This window comes from Scyliorhinus torazame, chromosome 22 (assembly GCF_047496885.1).
Source record: "Scyliorhinus torazame isolate Kashiwa2021f chromosome 22, sScyTor2.1, whole genome shotgun sequence".
In the NCBI taxonomy this organism is placed as follows: Eukaryota; Metazoa; Chordata; class Chondrichthyes; order Carcharhiniformes; family Scyliorhinidae; genus Scyliorhinus; species Scyliorhinus torazame.
The window spans coordinates 113,099,391-113,117,173 of NC_092728.1; the positions used below are offsets into that span (position 1 = coordinate 113,099,391).

The 17,783-nt window shown below is 52.6% G+C and overlaps 1 protein-coding gene across 1 annotated transcript in view; it reads left to right on the plus strand.

Moving 5' to 3' along the window:
- mymk (myomaker, myoblast fusion factor) overlaps positions 1-17,783 on the plus strand; it is a 92,809-nt gene that overhangs the window by 62,198 nt on the left and 12,828 nt on the right. The window contains exon 5 of the mRNA XM_072488962.1: positions 17,375-17,491. Within this exon, the coding sequence (XP_072345063.1) occupies positions 17,375-17,491 (117 nt within the window). The remainder of the gene's footprint in view (positions 1-17,374; positions 17,492-17,783) is intronic.

Sequence of the window (17,783 nt, forward strand, 5' to 3'; positions counted from 1 at the left end):
ACCCACTCTCTCACACACACCCTCTCTCACACACACCCACTCTCACACACACCCAATCTCACACACACCCTCTCTCACACACACCCTCTCTCACACACACCCTCTCTCACACACACCCTCTCTCACACACACCCACTCTCACACACACCCAATCTCACACACACCCTCTCACACACAAACTCTCGCTCACACACACACCCTCGCTCACACACACCCACTCTCACACACACCCACTCTCACACACACCCACTCTCACACACACCCACTCTCACACACACCCTCTCTCACACACACACACCCTCTCTCACATACACCCCCTGTCTCTCACACACAACCTCTCTCACACACACACCCTCTCGCACACACACCCTCTCTCACACACACACTCTCTCTTACACACAACTTCTCTCTCTCACCCACCCACTCTCACACACACACGCTCTCTCACACACACACACCCTCTCTCACACACACACACTTTCACACACATTCCCTCTCTCACACACGCCCTCTCTCACACACACCCTTGCTCACACACATGCACTCTCACACACACACCCTCTCTCACACACACCCATTCTCTCACACACGCCCGCTCTCACACACACCCTCTCTCACACACACCCTCGCTCACACACACACCCTCGCTCACACACACCCTCGCTCACACACACCCTCTCCCACACACACCCACTCTCACACACACCCTCTCTCACGCACACACCCTCTCTCACACACACATTCTCTCTCTCACACACAACCTCTCTCACACACACACCCTCTCTCACACACACACCCTCTCTCTCACACACAAACTCTCTCACACACACACCCTCTCTCACACACACACTCTCTCACACACACACCCACTCCCTCACACACCCACTCTCACACACACCCTCTCTCACACACACACCCTCTCTCACACACACACCCTCTCTCTCACACACAACCTCTCTCACACACACACCCTCTCTCTCACACACAACCTCTCTCATACACACACCCTCTCTCACACACACACATAGTCCCTCACACACACCCACTCTCACAAACACACACTCTCACACACACACCCTCTCTCACACACACCCTCTCTCTCTCACACACACCCTCTCTCCCACACACACACCCTCTCCTACACACACCCTCTCTCTCACACACACTCTCACACACACCCTCTCTCACACACCCTCTGTCACACACACCCTCTCTCACACACACCCTCTCTCACACACACCCTCTGTCACACACCCTCTCTCACACACACACTCTCTCACACACACCCTCGCTCACACACACCCTCTGTCACACACCCTCTCTCACACACACACTCTCTCACACACACCCTCGCTCACACACACACCCTCGCTCAAACACACCCTCTCCCACACACGCCCACTCTCACACAGCCACTCTCACACACACACACCCTCTCTCACACACATACCCTCACTCTCACACACACACCCTCTCTCACAAACACACACACTCCCTCACACACACCCTCTCTCACACACACCCTCTCTCTCTCACACACACCCTCTCTCCCACACACACACCCTCTCCACACACACCCTCTCTCTCACACATACTCTCACACACACCCTCTCTCACACACCCTCTCTCACACACACCCTCTCTCACACACACCCTCTGTCACACACACCCTCTCTTACACACACCCTCTCTCACACACACCCTCGCTCACACACACACCCTCGCTCACACACACCCTCTCCCACACACGCCCACTCTCACACAGCCACTCTCACACACACACACCCTCTCTCACACACACACCCTCACTCTCACACACACCCTCACTCTCACACAAAACCTCTCTCAAACACACACCCTCTCTCACACACACACCCTCGCTCACACACACCCTCTCCCACACACGCCCACTCTCACACAGCCACTCTCACACACACACACCCTCTCTTACACACACACCCTCACTCTCACACAAAACCTCTCTCAAACACACACCCTCTCTCACACACACACCCTCTCTCACACACACCCTCTCTCTCACACACAAACTCTCTCACACACACACCCTCTCTCACACACACACACTCTCTCACACACATACCCACTCCCCCCTCACACACAACCTCTCTCACACACACACCCTCTCTCACACACACACCCTCTCTCACACACACACCCTCTCTCTCACACACACCCTCTCTCTCACACACACCCTCTCTCTCACACACACCCTCTCTCTCACACACACCCTATCTCTCACACACAACCTCTCTCACACGCACACCCTCTCTCAAACACACACACTCCCTCACACACACCCTCTCTCACACACCCTCTCTCACACATACCCTCTCTCACACACACCCTCTCTCACACACACCCTCTCTCACACACACCCTCTCTCACACACACCCTCTCTCACACACACCCTCTCTCACACACACCCTCGCTCACACACACCCTCGCTCACACACACCCTCGCTCACACACACCCTCGCACACACACACCCTCTCTCACACACACCCTCGCTCACACACACACGCTCGCTCACACACACCCTCTCCCACACACGCCCACTCTCACACAGCCACTCTCACACACACACACCCTCTCTCACACACACACCCTCACTCTCACACAAAACCTCTCTCACACACACACCCTCTCTCACACACACACACACACACTCCCTCACACACACCCTCTCTCGAAAACACCCTCTCTCTCTCACACACACCCTCTCTTACACACACCCTCTCTCTCACACACGCACACTCTCACACACACCCTCTCTCACACACACCCTCTCTCACAAACACCCTCTCTCACACACACCCTCTCTCACACACACCCTCTCTCACACACACCCTTTCTCACACACACCCTCTCTCACACACACACGCTCTCTCACACATCTACACCGTCTCTCACACACACACACCCACTCTCTCACACACACACACCCTCTCACACACACCCTCTCTAACACACACCCTCTCACACACACCCTCTCTAACACACATCCTCTCACACACACCCTCTCTAACACACACCCTCTCTAACACACATCCTCTCACACACACCCTCTCTAACACACATCCTCTCACACACACCCTCTCTAACACACACCCTCTCACACACACCCTCTCTAACACACACCCTCTCTCACACACCCTCTCTCACACACACCCTTTCTCACACACACCCTCTCTAACACACACCCTCTCTAACACACATCCTCTTACACACACCCTCTCTAACACACATCCTCTCACACACACCCTCTCTAACACACACCCTCTCTCACATCCACACACCGTCTCTCACACACACACACCCTCTCTCACACACACACCCTGTCTCTCACACACGCACACTCTCACACACACCCTCTCTCACACACACCCACTCTCACACACACACACTTCTTTCTCACACACCCTCTCTCACACACACTCTCTCTTACACACACCCTCTCTCTCACACACACCCTCTCTCACACACACCCTCTCTCACACACATACACTCTCACACACACCCAATCTCACGCACACCCTCTCTCACACACACCCTCTCTCACACACACCCTCTCTCACACACACCCTCTCTCACACACACCCTCGCTCACACACACCCTCTCTCACACACACTCTCTCACACACACCCTCTCTGACACACACCCTCTGTCACACACACCCCCTCTCACACACACCCTCGCTCACACACACCCTCTCTCACACACACCCTCGCTCACACACACACCCTCGCTCTCACACACCCTCTCCCACACACGCCCACTCTCACACAGCCACTCTCACACACACACACCCTCTCTCACACACACACCCTCACTCTCACACAAAACCTCTCTCAAACACACACCCTCTCTCACACACACACACACTCCCTCACACACACACACCCACTCTCACAAACACCCTCTCTCACACACACACCCTCTCTCACAAACACACCCTCTCTCTCACACACAAACTCTCTCACACACACACCCTCTCTCACTCACACACACTCTCTCACACACACACCCACTCCCCCTCACACACAACCTCTCTCACACACACACCCTCTCTCACACACACACCCTCTCTCTCACACACACCCTCTCTCTCACACACACCCTCTCTCTCACACACAACCTCTCTCACACACACACCCTCTCTCACACACACACACACTCCCTCACACACACCCTCTCTCACACACCCTCTCTCACACACACCCTCTCTCACACACACCCCTCTCACACACACCCTCTCTCACACACACCCTCTCTCACACACACCCTCGCTCACACACACACCCTCGCTCACACACACCCTCTCCCACACACGCCCACTCTCACACAGCCACTCTCACACACACACACCCTCTCTCACACACATACCCTCACTCTCACACACACACCCTCTCTCACAAACACACACACTCCCTCACACACACCCTCTCTCACACACACCCTCTCTCTCTCACACACACCCTCTCTCCCACACACACACCCTCTCCACACACACCCTCTCTCTCACACACACTCTCACACACACCCTCTCTCACACACCCTCTCTCACACACACCCTCTCTCACACACACCCTCTGTCACACACACCCTCTCTTACACACACCCTCTCTCACACACACCCTCGCTCACACACACACCCTCGCTCACACACACCCTCTCCCACACACGCCCACTCTCACACAGCCACTCTCACACACACACACCCTCTCTCACACACACACCCTCACTCTCACACACACCCTCACTCTCACACAAAACCTCTCTCAAACACACACCCTCTCTCACACACACACCCTCTCTCACACACACACCCTCTCTCTCACACACAAACTCTCTCACACACACACCCTCTCTCACACACACACTCTCTCACACACACACCCTCTCTCACACACACACCCTCTCTCTCACACACACCCTCTCTCTCACACACACCCTCTCTCTCACACACACCCTCTCTCTCACACACACCCTCTCTCTCACACACAACCTCTCTCACACGCACACCCTCTCTCACACACACACACTCCCTCACACACACCCTCTCTCACACACCCTCTCTCACACACATCCTCTCTCACACACACCCTCTCTCACACACACCCTCTCTCACACACACCCTCTCTCACACACACCCTCTCTCACACACACCCTCTCTCACACACACCCTCGCTCACACACACCCTCGCTCACACACACCCTCGCTCACACACACCCTCGCTCACACACACCCTCGCTCACACACACACGCTCGCTCACACACACCCTTTCCCACACACGCCCACTCTCACACAGCCACTCTCACACACACACACCCTCTCTCACACACATACCCTCACTCTCACACAAAACCTCTCTCACACACACACCCTCTCTCACACACACACACACACTCCCTCACACACACCCTCTCTCGAACACACCCTCTCTCTCTCACACACACCCTCTCTCTCACACACGCACACTCTCACACACACCCTCTCTCACACACACCCTCTCTCACACACACCCTCTCTCACACACCCCCTTTCTCACACACACCCTCTCTCACACACACACGCTCTCTCACACATCTACACCGTCTCTCACACACACACACCCACTCTCTCACACACACACACCCTCTCACACACACCCTCTCTAACACACACCCTCTCACACACACCCTCTTACACGCACACCCTCTCTCACATCCACACACCGTCTCTCACACACACACACCCTCTCTCACACACACACCCTGTCTCTCACACACGCACACTCTCACACACACCCTCTCTCACACACACCCACTCTCACACACACACACTTCTTTCACACACCCCCTCTCTCACACACACTCTCTCTTACACACACCCTCTCTCTCACACACACCCTCTCTCACACACACCCTCTCTCACACACACACACTCTCACACACACCCAATCTCACACACACCCTCTCTCACACACACCCTCTCTCACACACACCCTCTCTCACACACACCCTCTCTCACACACACCCTCGCTCACACACACCCTCTCTCACACACACTCTCTCACACACACCCTCTCTCACACACACCCTCTGTCACACACACCCCCTCTCACACACACCCTCGCTCACACACACCCTCTCTCACACACACCCTCGCTCACACACACACCCTCGCTCACACACACCCTCTCCCACACACGCCCACTCTCACACAGCCACTCTCACACACACACACCCTCTCTCACACACACACAACCTCTCTCACACACCCACTCTCTCACACACACACCCTCTCTCTCTCACACACACACATATACACACACACACCCTCCCTCACACACACCCTCGCTCACACACACCCTCTCCCACACACGCCCACTCTCACACAGCCACTCTCACACACACACACCTTCTCTCACACACACACCCTCACTCTCACACAAAACCTCTCTCAAACACACACCCTCTCTCACACACACACACACTCCCTCACACACGAACTCTCTCACACACACACCCTCTCTCACACACACACACTCTCTCACACACACACCCACTCCCCCTCACACACAACCTCTCTCACACACACACCCTCTCTCACACACACGCCCTCTCTCTCACACACACCCTCTCTCTCACACACACCCTCTCTCTCACACACAACCTCTCTCACACACACACCCTCTCTCACACACACTCACACTCCCTCACACACACCCTCTCTCACACACCCTCTCTCACACACACCCTCTCTCACACACACCCTCTCTCACACACACCCTCTCTCACACACACCCTCTCTCACACACACCCCTCGCTCACACACACCCTCGCTCACACACACCCTCTCTCACACACACCCTCGCTCACACACACACACCCTCGCTCACACACACCCTCTCCCACACACGCCCACTCTCACACAGCCACTCTCACACACACACACCCTCTCTCACACACATACCCTCACTCTCACACAAACCTCTCTCACACACACACCCTCTCTCACAAACACACACTCCCTCACACACACCCTCTCTCGACCACACCTTCTCTCTCTCACACACACCCTCTCTTACACACACCCTCTCTTACACACACCCTCTCTCTCACACACGCACACTCTCACACACACCCTCTCTCACACACACCCTCTCTCACACACACCCTCTCTCACACACACCCTCGCTCACACACACCCTCTCCCACACACACCCACTCTCACACACCCACTCTCACACACCCACTCTCTCACACCACACCCTCTCTCACACACACTCCCTCTCTCTCACACACAACCTCTCTCACACACACACCCTCTCTCACACACACACACACACTCTCTCACACACACACCCACTCCATCACACACACACCCACTCTCACACACACACCCTCTCTCACACACGCACCCTCTCTCACACACACACCCTCTCTCACACACACACCCTCTCTCACACACACATGCACTCTCTCACACACTCTCACACACACACCCTCTCTTACACACACAAACTCTCGCACACACACACACCCACTCCCACAGACACCCACTCCCACACACACACACTCTCTCACACACACACTTTCACACACACACCCTCTCTCACACACACGCACCCTCTCACACACACACACCTCTCTCACACACACCCCCTCTCACACACACAACGCACTCTCTCATACACACACCCTCTCTTACACACACACCCTTTCTCACACACACACCCACTCCCACACACACCCTCTCTCACACACACTCTCTCTCACACACACACCCACTCTCTCACACACACCTCACACACATCCTCCCTCACACACATCCTCTCTCTCACACACCTTCTCTCTCACACACACCCTCTCTCACACACACCCTCTCTCACAAACACCCTCTCTCACACACACACCCTCTCACACACACACACACTCTCACACACACACCCTCTCTCTCACACACACAGTCACACACATCCTCCCTCACACACATCCTTCATCACACACAACCTCTCTCACACACACACCCCCTCCTCACACACACCCTCTCTAACACACACCCCTCTCTCACACACACCCTCTCTCACACACCACCCTCTCTCACACACACTCTCTCTCACACACACCCTCTCTCTCACACACCCTCTCTCTCACACACACCCACTGTCACACACACCCTCTCACACACACACTCTCTCACTCACACCCACTTTGACACACACCCTCTCACTCACACCCACTTTCACACACACCCCACTTTCACACACACGCTCTCACTCACACCCCACTTTCACACACACCCACTCTCACACACACCCTCTCTTACACACACCCTCTCCCTCACACACACCCCTCTCACACACACCCACTCTCACACACACCCTCTCTCACACACACCCCTCTCTCACACACCCAATCTCACACACACCCTCTCTCACACACACACACCTCTCACACACACAAACTTTCTCACACACACCCCACTTTCACACACACCCACTCTCACACACACCCTCTCTTACACACACCCTCTCTCTCACCACACACCCAATCTCACACACACCCTCTCTTACACACACCCTCTCTCTCACACACACCCACTCACACACACACACACTCACACACACACTCTCTCACAGACACACTCTCTCACACACACCCTCTCTCACACACACCCTCTCTCACACACACCCTCTCACACACACCCTCTCTCACACACACACCCTCTCTCACACACACACCCTCTCTCACACACACACCCTCTCTCACGCACACGCACCCTCTCTCACACACACACCCTCTCTCACACACACACCCTCTCTCACACACACACCCTCTCTCACGCACACGCACCCTCTCTCACACACACACCCTTTCACACACACTCCCTCTCTCACACACACCCTCTCTCTCACACACACCCTCTCTCACACACACACCCTCTCACACACACCCACCCTCTCTCACACACACACACCCTCTCTCACACACACACCCTCCTCTCACACACACACCCTCTCTCTCACACACACCCACACACCACACACCACACACACTTCACCACACCCACTCCCTCTCTTACACACACACCCACTCTCTCACACACACCCTCCTCTCTCACACCCCTCTCTCACACACACACCCTCTCTCACACACACCCTCTCTCACACACACCCTCTCTCACACACACCCTCTCTCACACACACCCCTCTCTCACACACACCCAATCTCACACACACCCCTCTCTCACACACACCCTCTCTCTCACACACACCCTCTCTTCTCACACACACCCTCTCTCTCACACACACCCACTCTCACACACACCCACTCTCACACACACACACTTTCACACACACCCACTCCCTCTCTTACACACACCCTCTCTCTCACACACACCCTCCTCTCACAACACACCCAATCTCACACACACCCCTCTCTCACACACACCCTCTCTCACACACACCCTCTCTCACACACCACCCAATCTCACACACACCCTCTCTCACACACACCCTCTCTCACACACACACCCTCTCTCACACACACACCCTCTCTCACACACACACCCTCTCTCTCACACACACCCTCTCTCTCACACACACCCTCTCTCACACCACACCCACTCTCACACACACCCTCTCTCACACACACCCTCTCTCTCTCACACACCCTCACTCACACACACCCTCTCTCACACACACCCTCGCTCACACACACCCTCGCTCACACACACAAACGCTCTCTCACACATGCACACACCCTCGTTCACACACAACCTCTCTCACACACACCCTCTCTCACACACACACACCCTCTCTCACACACACCCTCTCTCACACAACACCCTCTCTCACACACACACCCTCTCTCACACACCCTCTCTCACACACACACCCTCTCTCACACACACCCACCCTCTCTCACACACACACCCTCTCTCATACACACCCTCTCTCACACACACACCCTCTCTTACACACACACCCTCTCTCACACACACACCCTCTCTCTCACACACACCCTCTCTCTCACACACACCCACTCTCACACACACCCACTCTCACACACACACACTTTCACACACACCCACTCCCTCTCTCACACACACCCTCTCTCACACACACCCTCTCTCACACACACCCAATCTCACACACACCCTCTCTCACACACACCCTCTCTCACACACACCCCTCACACACACACCCTCTCTCACACACACCCTCGCTCACACACACCCTCGCTCACACACTCCCCTCTCTCACACACACAAACGCTCTCTCACACACGCACACACTCCCTCACACACACACACTCTCACACACACACACTCTCACACACACACCCTCTCTCATATACACACCCTCTCTCTCTCTCACACACCCTCTTTCACACACACCCTCTCTCACACACACACCCTCTCTTACACACACCCCTCTTTTCACACACACACCCTCTCTTACACACACCACACCCCCTCTCTCACACACACCCTCTCTCACACACACACCCTCTCTTACACACACCCTCTCTCACACACCCACTCTCTCACACACACACCCTCTCTCACACACACACACCCTCTCTCACACACACACACCTTCACACACATACCCACTCTCACACACACACACTCTCACACACACCCTCTCTCACACACACACCCTCTCTCACACACACGCAACCTCTCTCACACACCCACTCTCTCACACACACACCCTCTCTCTCTCACACACACACATATACACACACACACCCTCCCTCACACACACCCTCTCTCACACACACACACCCTCTCTCTCACACACACACCCTCTCTCTCTCACACACACACACACACACACACACACACTCACACACACCCTCCCTCAGACACACACTCTCGCAGAAACACATCCTCTCTCACACACACACCCTCTCTCTCACACACACACCCTCTCTCTCACACACACCCTCTCTCACACACACCCTCTCTCACACACACACCCTTTCTCACACAGACCCACTCCCACACACAACCTCTCTCACACACACACTTTCACACACACACACACACTCTCATGCGCCCACCCTCGAGATGCTGCAAAAATAATAAAAGGACAAAGCTTAAGGCTCTGTATCTGAATGCAATAGCATTCAAAACTAAACAGGTGAACTGATATTGCAAATAAGCACAGTCCGATAGCTATTACAGAGACACGGCTACAGGATGATATAGACCTGAATACTGAAGGTTATGTGACATTTAAGAAGGACAGGAAGTTGAGAACAGGTGGAGGGGTTGCTCTGTTAATTAATGGTGGCATCAGCACATTCAGTAAAGCGTTTGATAAGGTTCCCCACGGTAGGCTACTGCAGAAAATACGGAAGCATGGGCTTCAGGGAGATTTAGCAGTTTGGATCAGAAATTGGCTAGCTGGAGGAAGGCAAAGGGTGGTGGTTGATGGGAAATGTTCAGACTGGAGTCCAGTTACTAGTGGTGTATCACAAGGATCTGTTTTGGGGCCACTGCTGTTTGTCATTTTTATAAATGACCTGGAGGAGGGCATTGAAGGATGGGTGAGTAAATTTGCAGATGACACTAAAGTTGGTGGAGTTGTGGACAGTGCGGAAGGATGTTACAAGTTACAGAGGGACATAGATAAGCTGCAGCGCTGGGCTGAGAGGTGGCAAATGGAGTTTGATGCAGAAAAGTGTGAGGTGATTCATTTTGGAAGGAATAACAGGAAGACAGAGTACTGGGCTAATGGTAAGATTCTTGGCAGTGTGGATGAGCAGAGAGATCTCGGTGTCCATGTACACAGATCCCTGAAAGTTGCCACCCAGGTTGAGAGGGTTGTTAAGAAGGCGTAAGGTGTGTTAGCTTTTATTGGTAGAGGGATTGAGTTTCGGAGCCATGAGGTCATGTTGCAGCTGTACAAAACTCTGGTGCGGCCGCATTTGGAGTATTGTGTGCAATTCTGGACGCTGCATTATAGGAAGGATGTGGAAGCATTGGAAAGGGTGCAGAGGAGATTTACCAGAATGTTGCCTGGTATGGAGGGAAGATCTTATGAGGAAAGGCTGAGGGACTTGAGGCTGTTTTCGTTAGAGAGAAGAAGGTTAAGAGGTGACTTAATTGAGGCATACAAGATGATCAGAGGATTGGATAGGGTGGACAGTGAGAGTCTTTTTCCTTGGATGATGATATCTAGCACGAGGGGACATAGCTTTAAATTGAGGGGAGATAGCTTTAAGACAGATGTCAGAGGTAGGTTCTTTACTCAGAGAGTAGTAAGGGCGTGGAATGCCCTGCCTGCAACAGTAGTGGACTCGCCAACACTAAGGGCATTCAAATGGTCATTGGATAGACATATGGACGATAAGGGAATTGTGTAGATGGACTTTAGAGTGGTTTCACAGGTCGGCGTAACATCGAAGGCCGAAGGGCCTGTACTGCGCTGTAATGTTCTATTACAGAGGGATGACCTAAGTTCAGGAAGGCAGGTTGTAGAAGCAGTTTGCGTTTAGATGAGAAATGATAAAGTAAGAAGTCACTTGTGGGAGTGATGTACAGGCTCTCTGATTATAACTACACTGTTGGAAAGAGTATAAAAGAAGAGACAATTGGGAGCTTGTCAGAAAGGGACAGTGATAATCATGGGGAATTCTACATGTAGATTGGAAAAATCAGATGGGCAAAGTTTGTGTGGAAAAGGAGTTCTTAGAATATTTTGGGGGCTAGTTTCTTAGAATGCCACATTCTGGAGCAGGTTACACTAGACCTGTATTGTGCAATGAGGTAGGATTCATTGCTAAATTCACAGTGAAGGCAGCCGGAGGTCACAGCAATCATTGTATGATCGGATTTTACATTCAGTTTGAGGAAGAGAAGAGTGGGTCCAAGATTAGTATTTGAAACTTAAATATGTAACAAGCAAAGTGGGTAATGGACACCCTGTAGATGTAGTATACCTGGATTCCGGGGTTTGATAAGGTGCCGCACAGAAGGTTAATTCACAAGCTGAGATCACATGGGATTCGGGGTAATTTATTATCTTGGATAGAAGACTGGCTGACGGATAGAAGACAAGAGTCGGGATAAATGGGTCTTTTTCTGGATGGCAAGATGTAACTAGTGGGTGCCCCAGCTATTTACAATCTATATTAACGACTTGGATACAGGGATAGAAGGTTCTGTAGCCAAATTTGCAGATGACACAAAAATAGGTGGGACAGTAAGTTGCAATGAGGGAATAAGAACCTTACAAATGTACATAGATAGGTTAGGAGAGTGGGCCAAAATGTGGCAGATGGAGTTTAACGTGGATAAGTGTGAGGTCATGCATTTTGGTTGAAAAAACAGAAAGGTAACTCCTTATCTAAATGGGGAGAGACTTCGGGGAGCTCCGAGGCAGAGGGACCTGGGTGTCCTTGTGCAGGAGTCACAGAAAACGAGCAGGTGCAGCAGATTATAAGGAAAGCAAATGGAATGTTGGCATTTATAACAAAAGGAATTGAGGATGAAGGTAAGGAAGTGTTGTTACAACTGGACAAGGCATTGGTAAGACTGCATCTGGAGTATTGGGCACAGTTTTGGTCCCGTTATTTGAGGAAAGATGGAGTGACATTGGAGGCAGTTCAGAGGAGGGTCACTGGATTGATTCCAGTGACGAGGGGTTTGTCGAATGAGGAGAGATTGAGCATTCTAGGCCGATACTCTCGAGAGTTTAGAAGAATGAGGGGAGATCTGATTGAGGTGTACACGATGCTAAAAGGTCTGGATAAAGTAGACGTGGAGCTGATGCTGCCTCTTGGGTGTCTTAAAAAATATTAAGGTAGATAAGTCCCCAGGGCCTGATGGGATCTACCCCAGAATACTGAAGGAGGCTGGAGAGGAAATTGCTGAGGCCTTGACAGAAATCTTTGGATCCTCGCTGTCTTCAGGGGATGTCCCGGAGGACTGGAGAATAGCCAATGTTGTTCCTCTGTTTAAGAAGGGTAGCAAGGATAATCCCGGGAACTACAGGCCGGTGAGCCTTACTTCAGTGGTAGGGAAATTACTGGAGAGAATTCTTCGAGACAGGATCTACTCCTATTTGGAAGCAAATGGACGTATTAGTGAGAGGCAGCACGGTTTTGTGAAGGGGAGGTCGTGTCTCACTAACTTGATAGAGTTTTTCGAGGAGGTCACTAAGATGATTGATGCAGGTAGGGCAGTAGATGTTGTCTATATGGACTTCAGTAAGGCCTTTGACAAGGTCCCTCATGGTAGACTAGTACAAAAGGTGAAGTCACACGGGATCAGGGGTGAACTGGCAAGGTGGATACAGAACTGGCTAGGCCATAGAAGGCAGAGGGTAGCAATGGAGGGATGCTTTTCTAATTGGAGGGCTGTGACCAGTGGTGTTCCACAGGGATCAGTGTTGGGACCTTTGCTGTTTGTAGTATATATAAATGATTTGGAGGAAAATGTAACTGGTCTGATCAGTAAGTTTGCAGACGACACAAAGGTTGGTGGAATTGCGGATAGCGATGAGGACTGTCTGAGGATACAGCAGGATTTAGATTGTCTGGAGACTTGGGCGGAGAGATGGCAGATGGAGTTTAATCCGGACAAATGTGAGGTAATGCATTTTGGAAGGGCTAATGCAGGTAGGGAATATACAGTGAATGGTAGAACCCTCAAGAGTATTGAAAGTCAAAGAGATCTAGGAGTACAGGTCCACAGGTCATTGAAAGGGGCAACACAGGTGGAGAAGGTAGTCAAGAAGGCATACGGCATGCTTGCCTTCATTGGCCGGGGCATTGAGTATAAGAATTGGCAAGTCATGTTGCAGCTGTATAGAACCTTAGTTAGGCCACACTTGGAGTATAGTGTTCAATTCTGGTCGCCACACTACCAGAAGGATGTGGAGGCTTTAGAGAGGGTGCAGAAGAGATTTACCAGAATGTTGCCTGGTATGGAGGGCATAAGCTATGAGGAGCGATTGAATAAACTCGGTTTGTTCTCACTGGAACGAAGGAGGTTGAGGGGCGACCTGATAGAGGTATACAAAATTATGAGGGGCATAGACAGAGTGGATAGTCAGAGGCTTTTCCCCAGGGTAGAGGGGTCAATTACTAGGGGGCATAGGTTTAAGGTGAGAGGGGCAAGGTTTAGAGTAGATGTACGAGGCAAGTTTTTTACGCAGAGGGTAGTGGGTGCCTGGAACTCACTACCGGAGGAGGTAGTGGAAGCAGGGACGATAGGGACATTTAAGGGGCATCTTGACAAATATATGAATAGGATGGGAATAGAAGGATACGGACCCAGGAGGTGTAGAAGATTGTAGTTTAGTCGGGCAGCATGGTCGGCACGGGCTTGGAGGGCCGAAGGGCCTGTTCCTGTGCTGTACATTTCTTTGTTCTTTGTTGTTGTGGTGCATTCTAAAACCAGAGGTCATAATCTCAGGATAAGAGACAGCAAATTTAAAACAGATTTGAGGAGAAACTACTCCCAAAGGGTTGTGAACATGTGGAATTCGCTACCCCAGAGTGCGGTGCATACTGGGACAGTGAGTAAATTTAAGGAGGAGTTAGACAGATTTTTAATTGGTAATGGGTTGAAGGGTTATGGAGAACGGGCAGGACGGTGGAGTTGAGGCCGGGATGGGATCAGCCATCATCACATTGAAGGTGTGAGGCTCGGGAGGCTAAATTGCCGACTCCCGTTCCGAGGTCATGTGCTCCAGGGAGGAGAGGCTCTGTCTGATTTTACAATCCAGCTCTTAGTCTGTAACATTGTCGGGAGCAGATGAGGAACATATCAGCCATGATAGACTGCCGGAGCAGACTCAATGGGTCGAATGGCCTAATTTTGCTCCTATATCTTATGAACTTATAGGTTAGCTTGCTTTTCATCCAGCAAAAATTGCTGCAAATTTCATCTGTTATAAATACACGGTAATTGTGTTTCAACTTACAAACCTGGTGACTGTAAATTGTTGGGCAGCCATGGAATTTTTATGCTAATTATTGGTTAATCCACTTGAGTTGGCACTCCGGGGCCTGTGGGGCTGGAATTGACCGGGGCCTGTGGGGCTGGAGTTGACCGGGGCCGGTGGGGCTGGAATTGACCGGGGCCTGTGGGGCTGGAATTGACCGGGGCCTGTGGGGCTGGAATTGACCAGGGCCTGTGGGCCTGGAGTTGACCGGGGTCTGTGGGGCTGGAATTGACCGGGGCCTGTGGGGCTGGAATTGACCAGGGTCTGTGGGGCTGGAGTTGACCGGGGCCTGTGGGGCTGGAATTGACCAGGGCCTGTGGGGCTGGAATTGACCAGGGCCTGTGGGCCTGGAGTTAACCGGGGTCTGTGGGGCTGGAATTGACCGGGGCCTGTGGGGCTGGAATTGACCGGGGTCTGTGGGGCTGGGGTTGACCGGGGCCTGTGGGGCTGGAATTGACCAGGGCCTGTGGGGCTGGAATTGACCAGGATCTGTGGGCCTGGAGTTGACCGGGGCCTGTGGGGATGGAGTTGACCGGGGCCTGTGGGACTGGGATTGACTGGGGCCTGTGGGGCTGGAATTGACCGGGGCCTGTGGGGCTGGAGTTGACCGGGGCCTGTGGGGCTGGAGTTGACCGGGGTCTGTGGGCCTGGAGTTGACCGGGGCCTGTGGGCCTGGAGTTGACCAGGGCCTGTGGGGCTGGAATTGACCGGGGCTTGTGGGGCTGGAATTGACCAGGGCCTGTGGGGCTGGAATTGACCGGGGCCTGTGGGGCTGGAATTGACCGGGGCCTGTGGGGCTGGAATTGACCGGGGTCTGTGGGGCTGGAATTGACCGGGGCCTGTGGGGCTGGAATTGACCGGGGCTTGTGGGACGGGGATTGACCGGGCCTGTGGGGCTGGAATTGACCAGGGCCTGTGGGGCTGGAATTGACCGGGGTCTGTGGGGCTGGAATTGACCGGGGTCTGTGGGGCTGGAATTGACCGGGGCCTGTGGAGCTGGAGTTGACCGGGGCCTGTGGAGCTGGAATTGACCGGGGTCTGTGGGGCTGGAGTTGACCGGGGTCTGTGGGGCTGGAGTTGACCGGGGTCTGTGGGGCTGGAGTTGACCGGGGTCTGTGGGGCTGGAATTGACCGGGGTCTGTGGAGCTGGAGTTGACCGGGGTCTGTGGTGCTGGAGTTGACCGGGGTCTGTGGGGCTGGAATTGGCCGGGGCCTGTGGGGCTGGAATTGACCGGTGCCTGTGGGGCTGGAATTGACCGGTCACTAGCAGGTCAATTTACATTGTTGATGTGAGAAAAGGAGACACATTTTAATTCTGGAGCAGAAAATTGTTGCTGTTAGTGATAACATAATCAAGTATAAAGAAGATTGCTGAATAACTGCTGCTTTTCATTTCACAGTTAAAAAAGATGAAAGATAAGAAAGGCCTTTATCCTGATAAGAGGATCTATACCCAGCAGATAGGCCCGGGCTTCTGCTTCGGGGCACTTGCCTTGATGCTACGATTCTTCTTTGAGGTACAGTGCAGTCATTTTCATTTTCATTGTGACAATAAACAATTGGAAGAACATCTTATCACTTTCTTCTGACAGATTTCAGATGTACCTTTTCCTCATTTTACAGGTTAATTCTTTGCCTTTTATAATTGGCACCTTCTGAGAGAGTCATTATCACAAAGTCTCAGAGCTTCCTATCAAATTAATCATTTGATTGAAACATTCAGCTCTTTTCAGGTCTCCCTTCCCCTCACCATTCCTCAGCTGAACTGGTGCCAGACCAATGAAGGTGGAGTCCTGCATTGGGCCACTA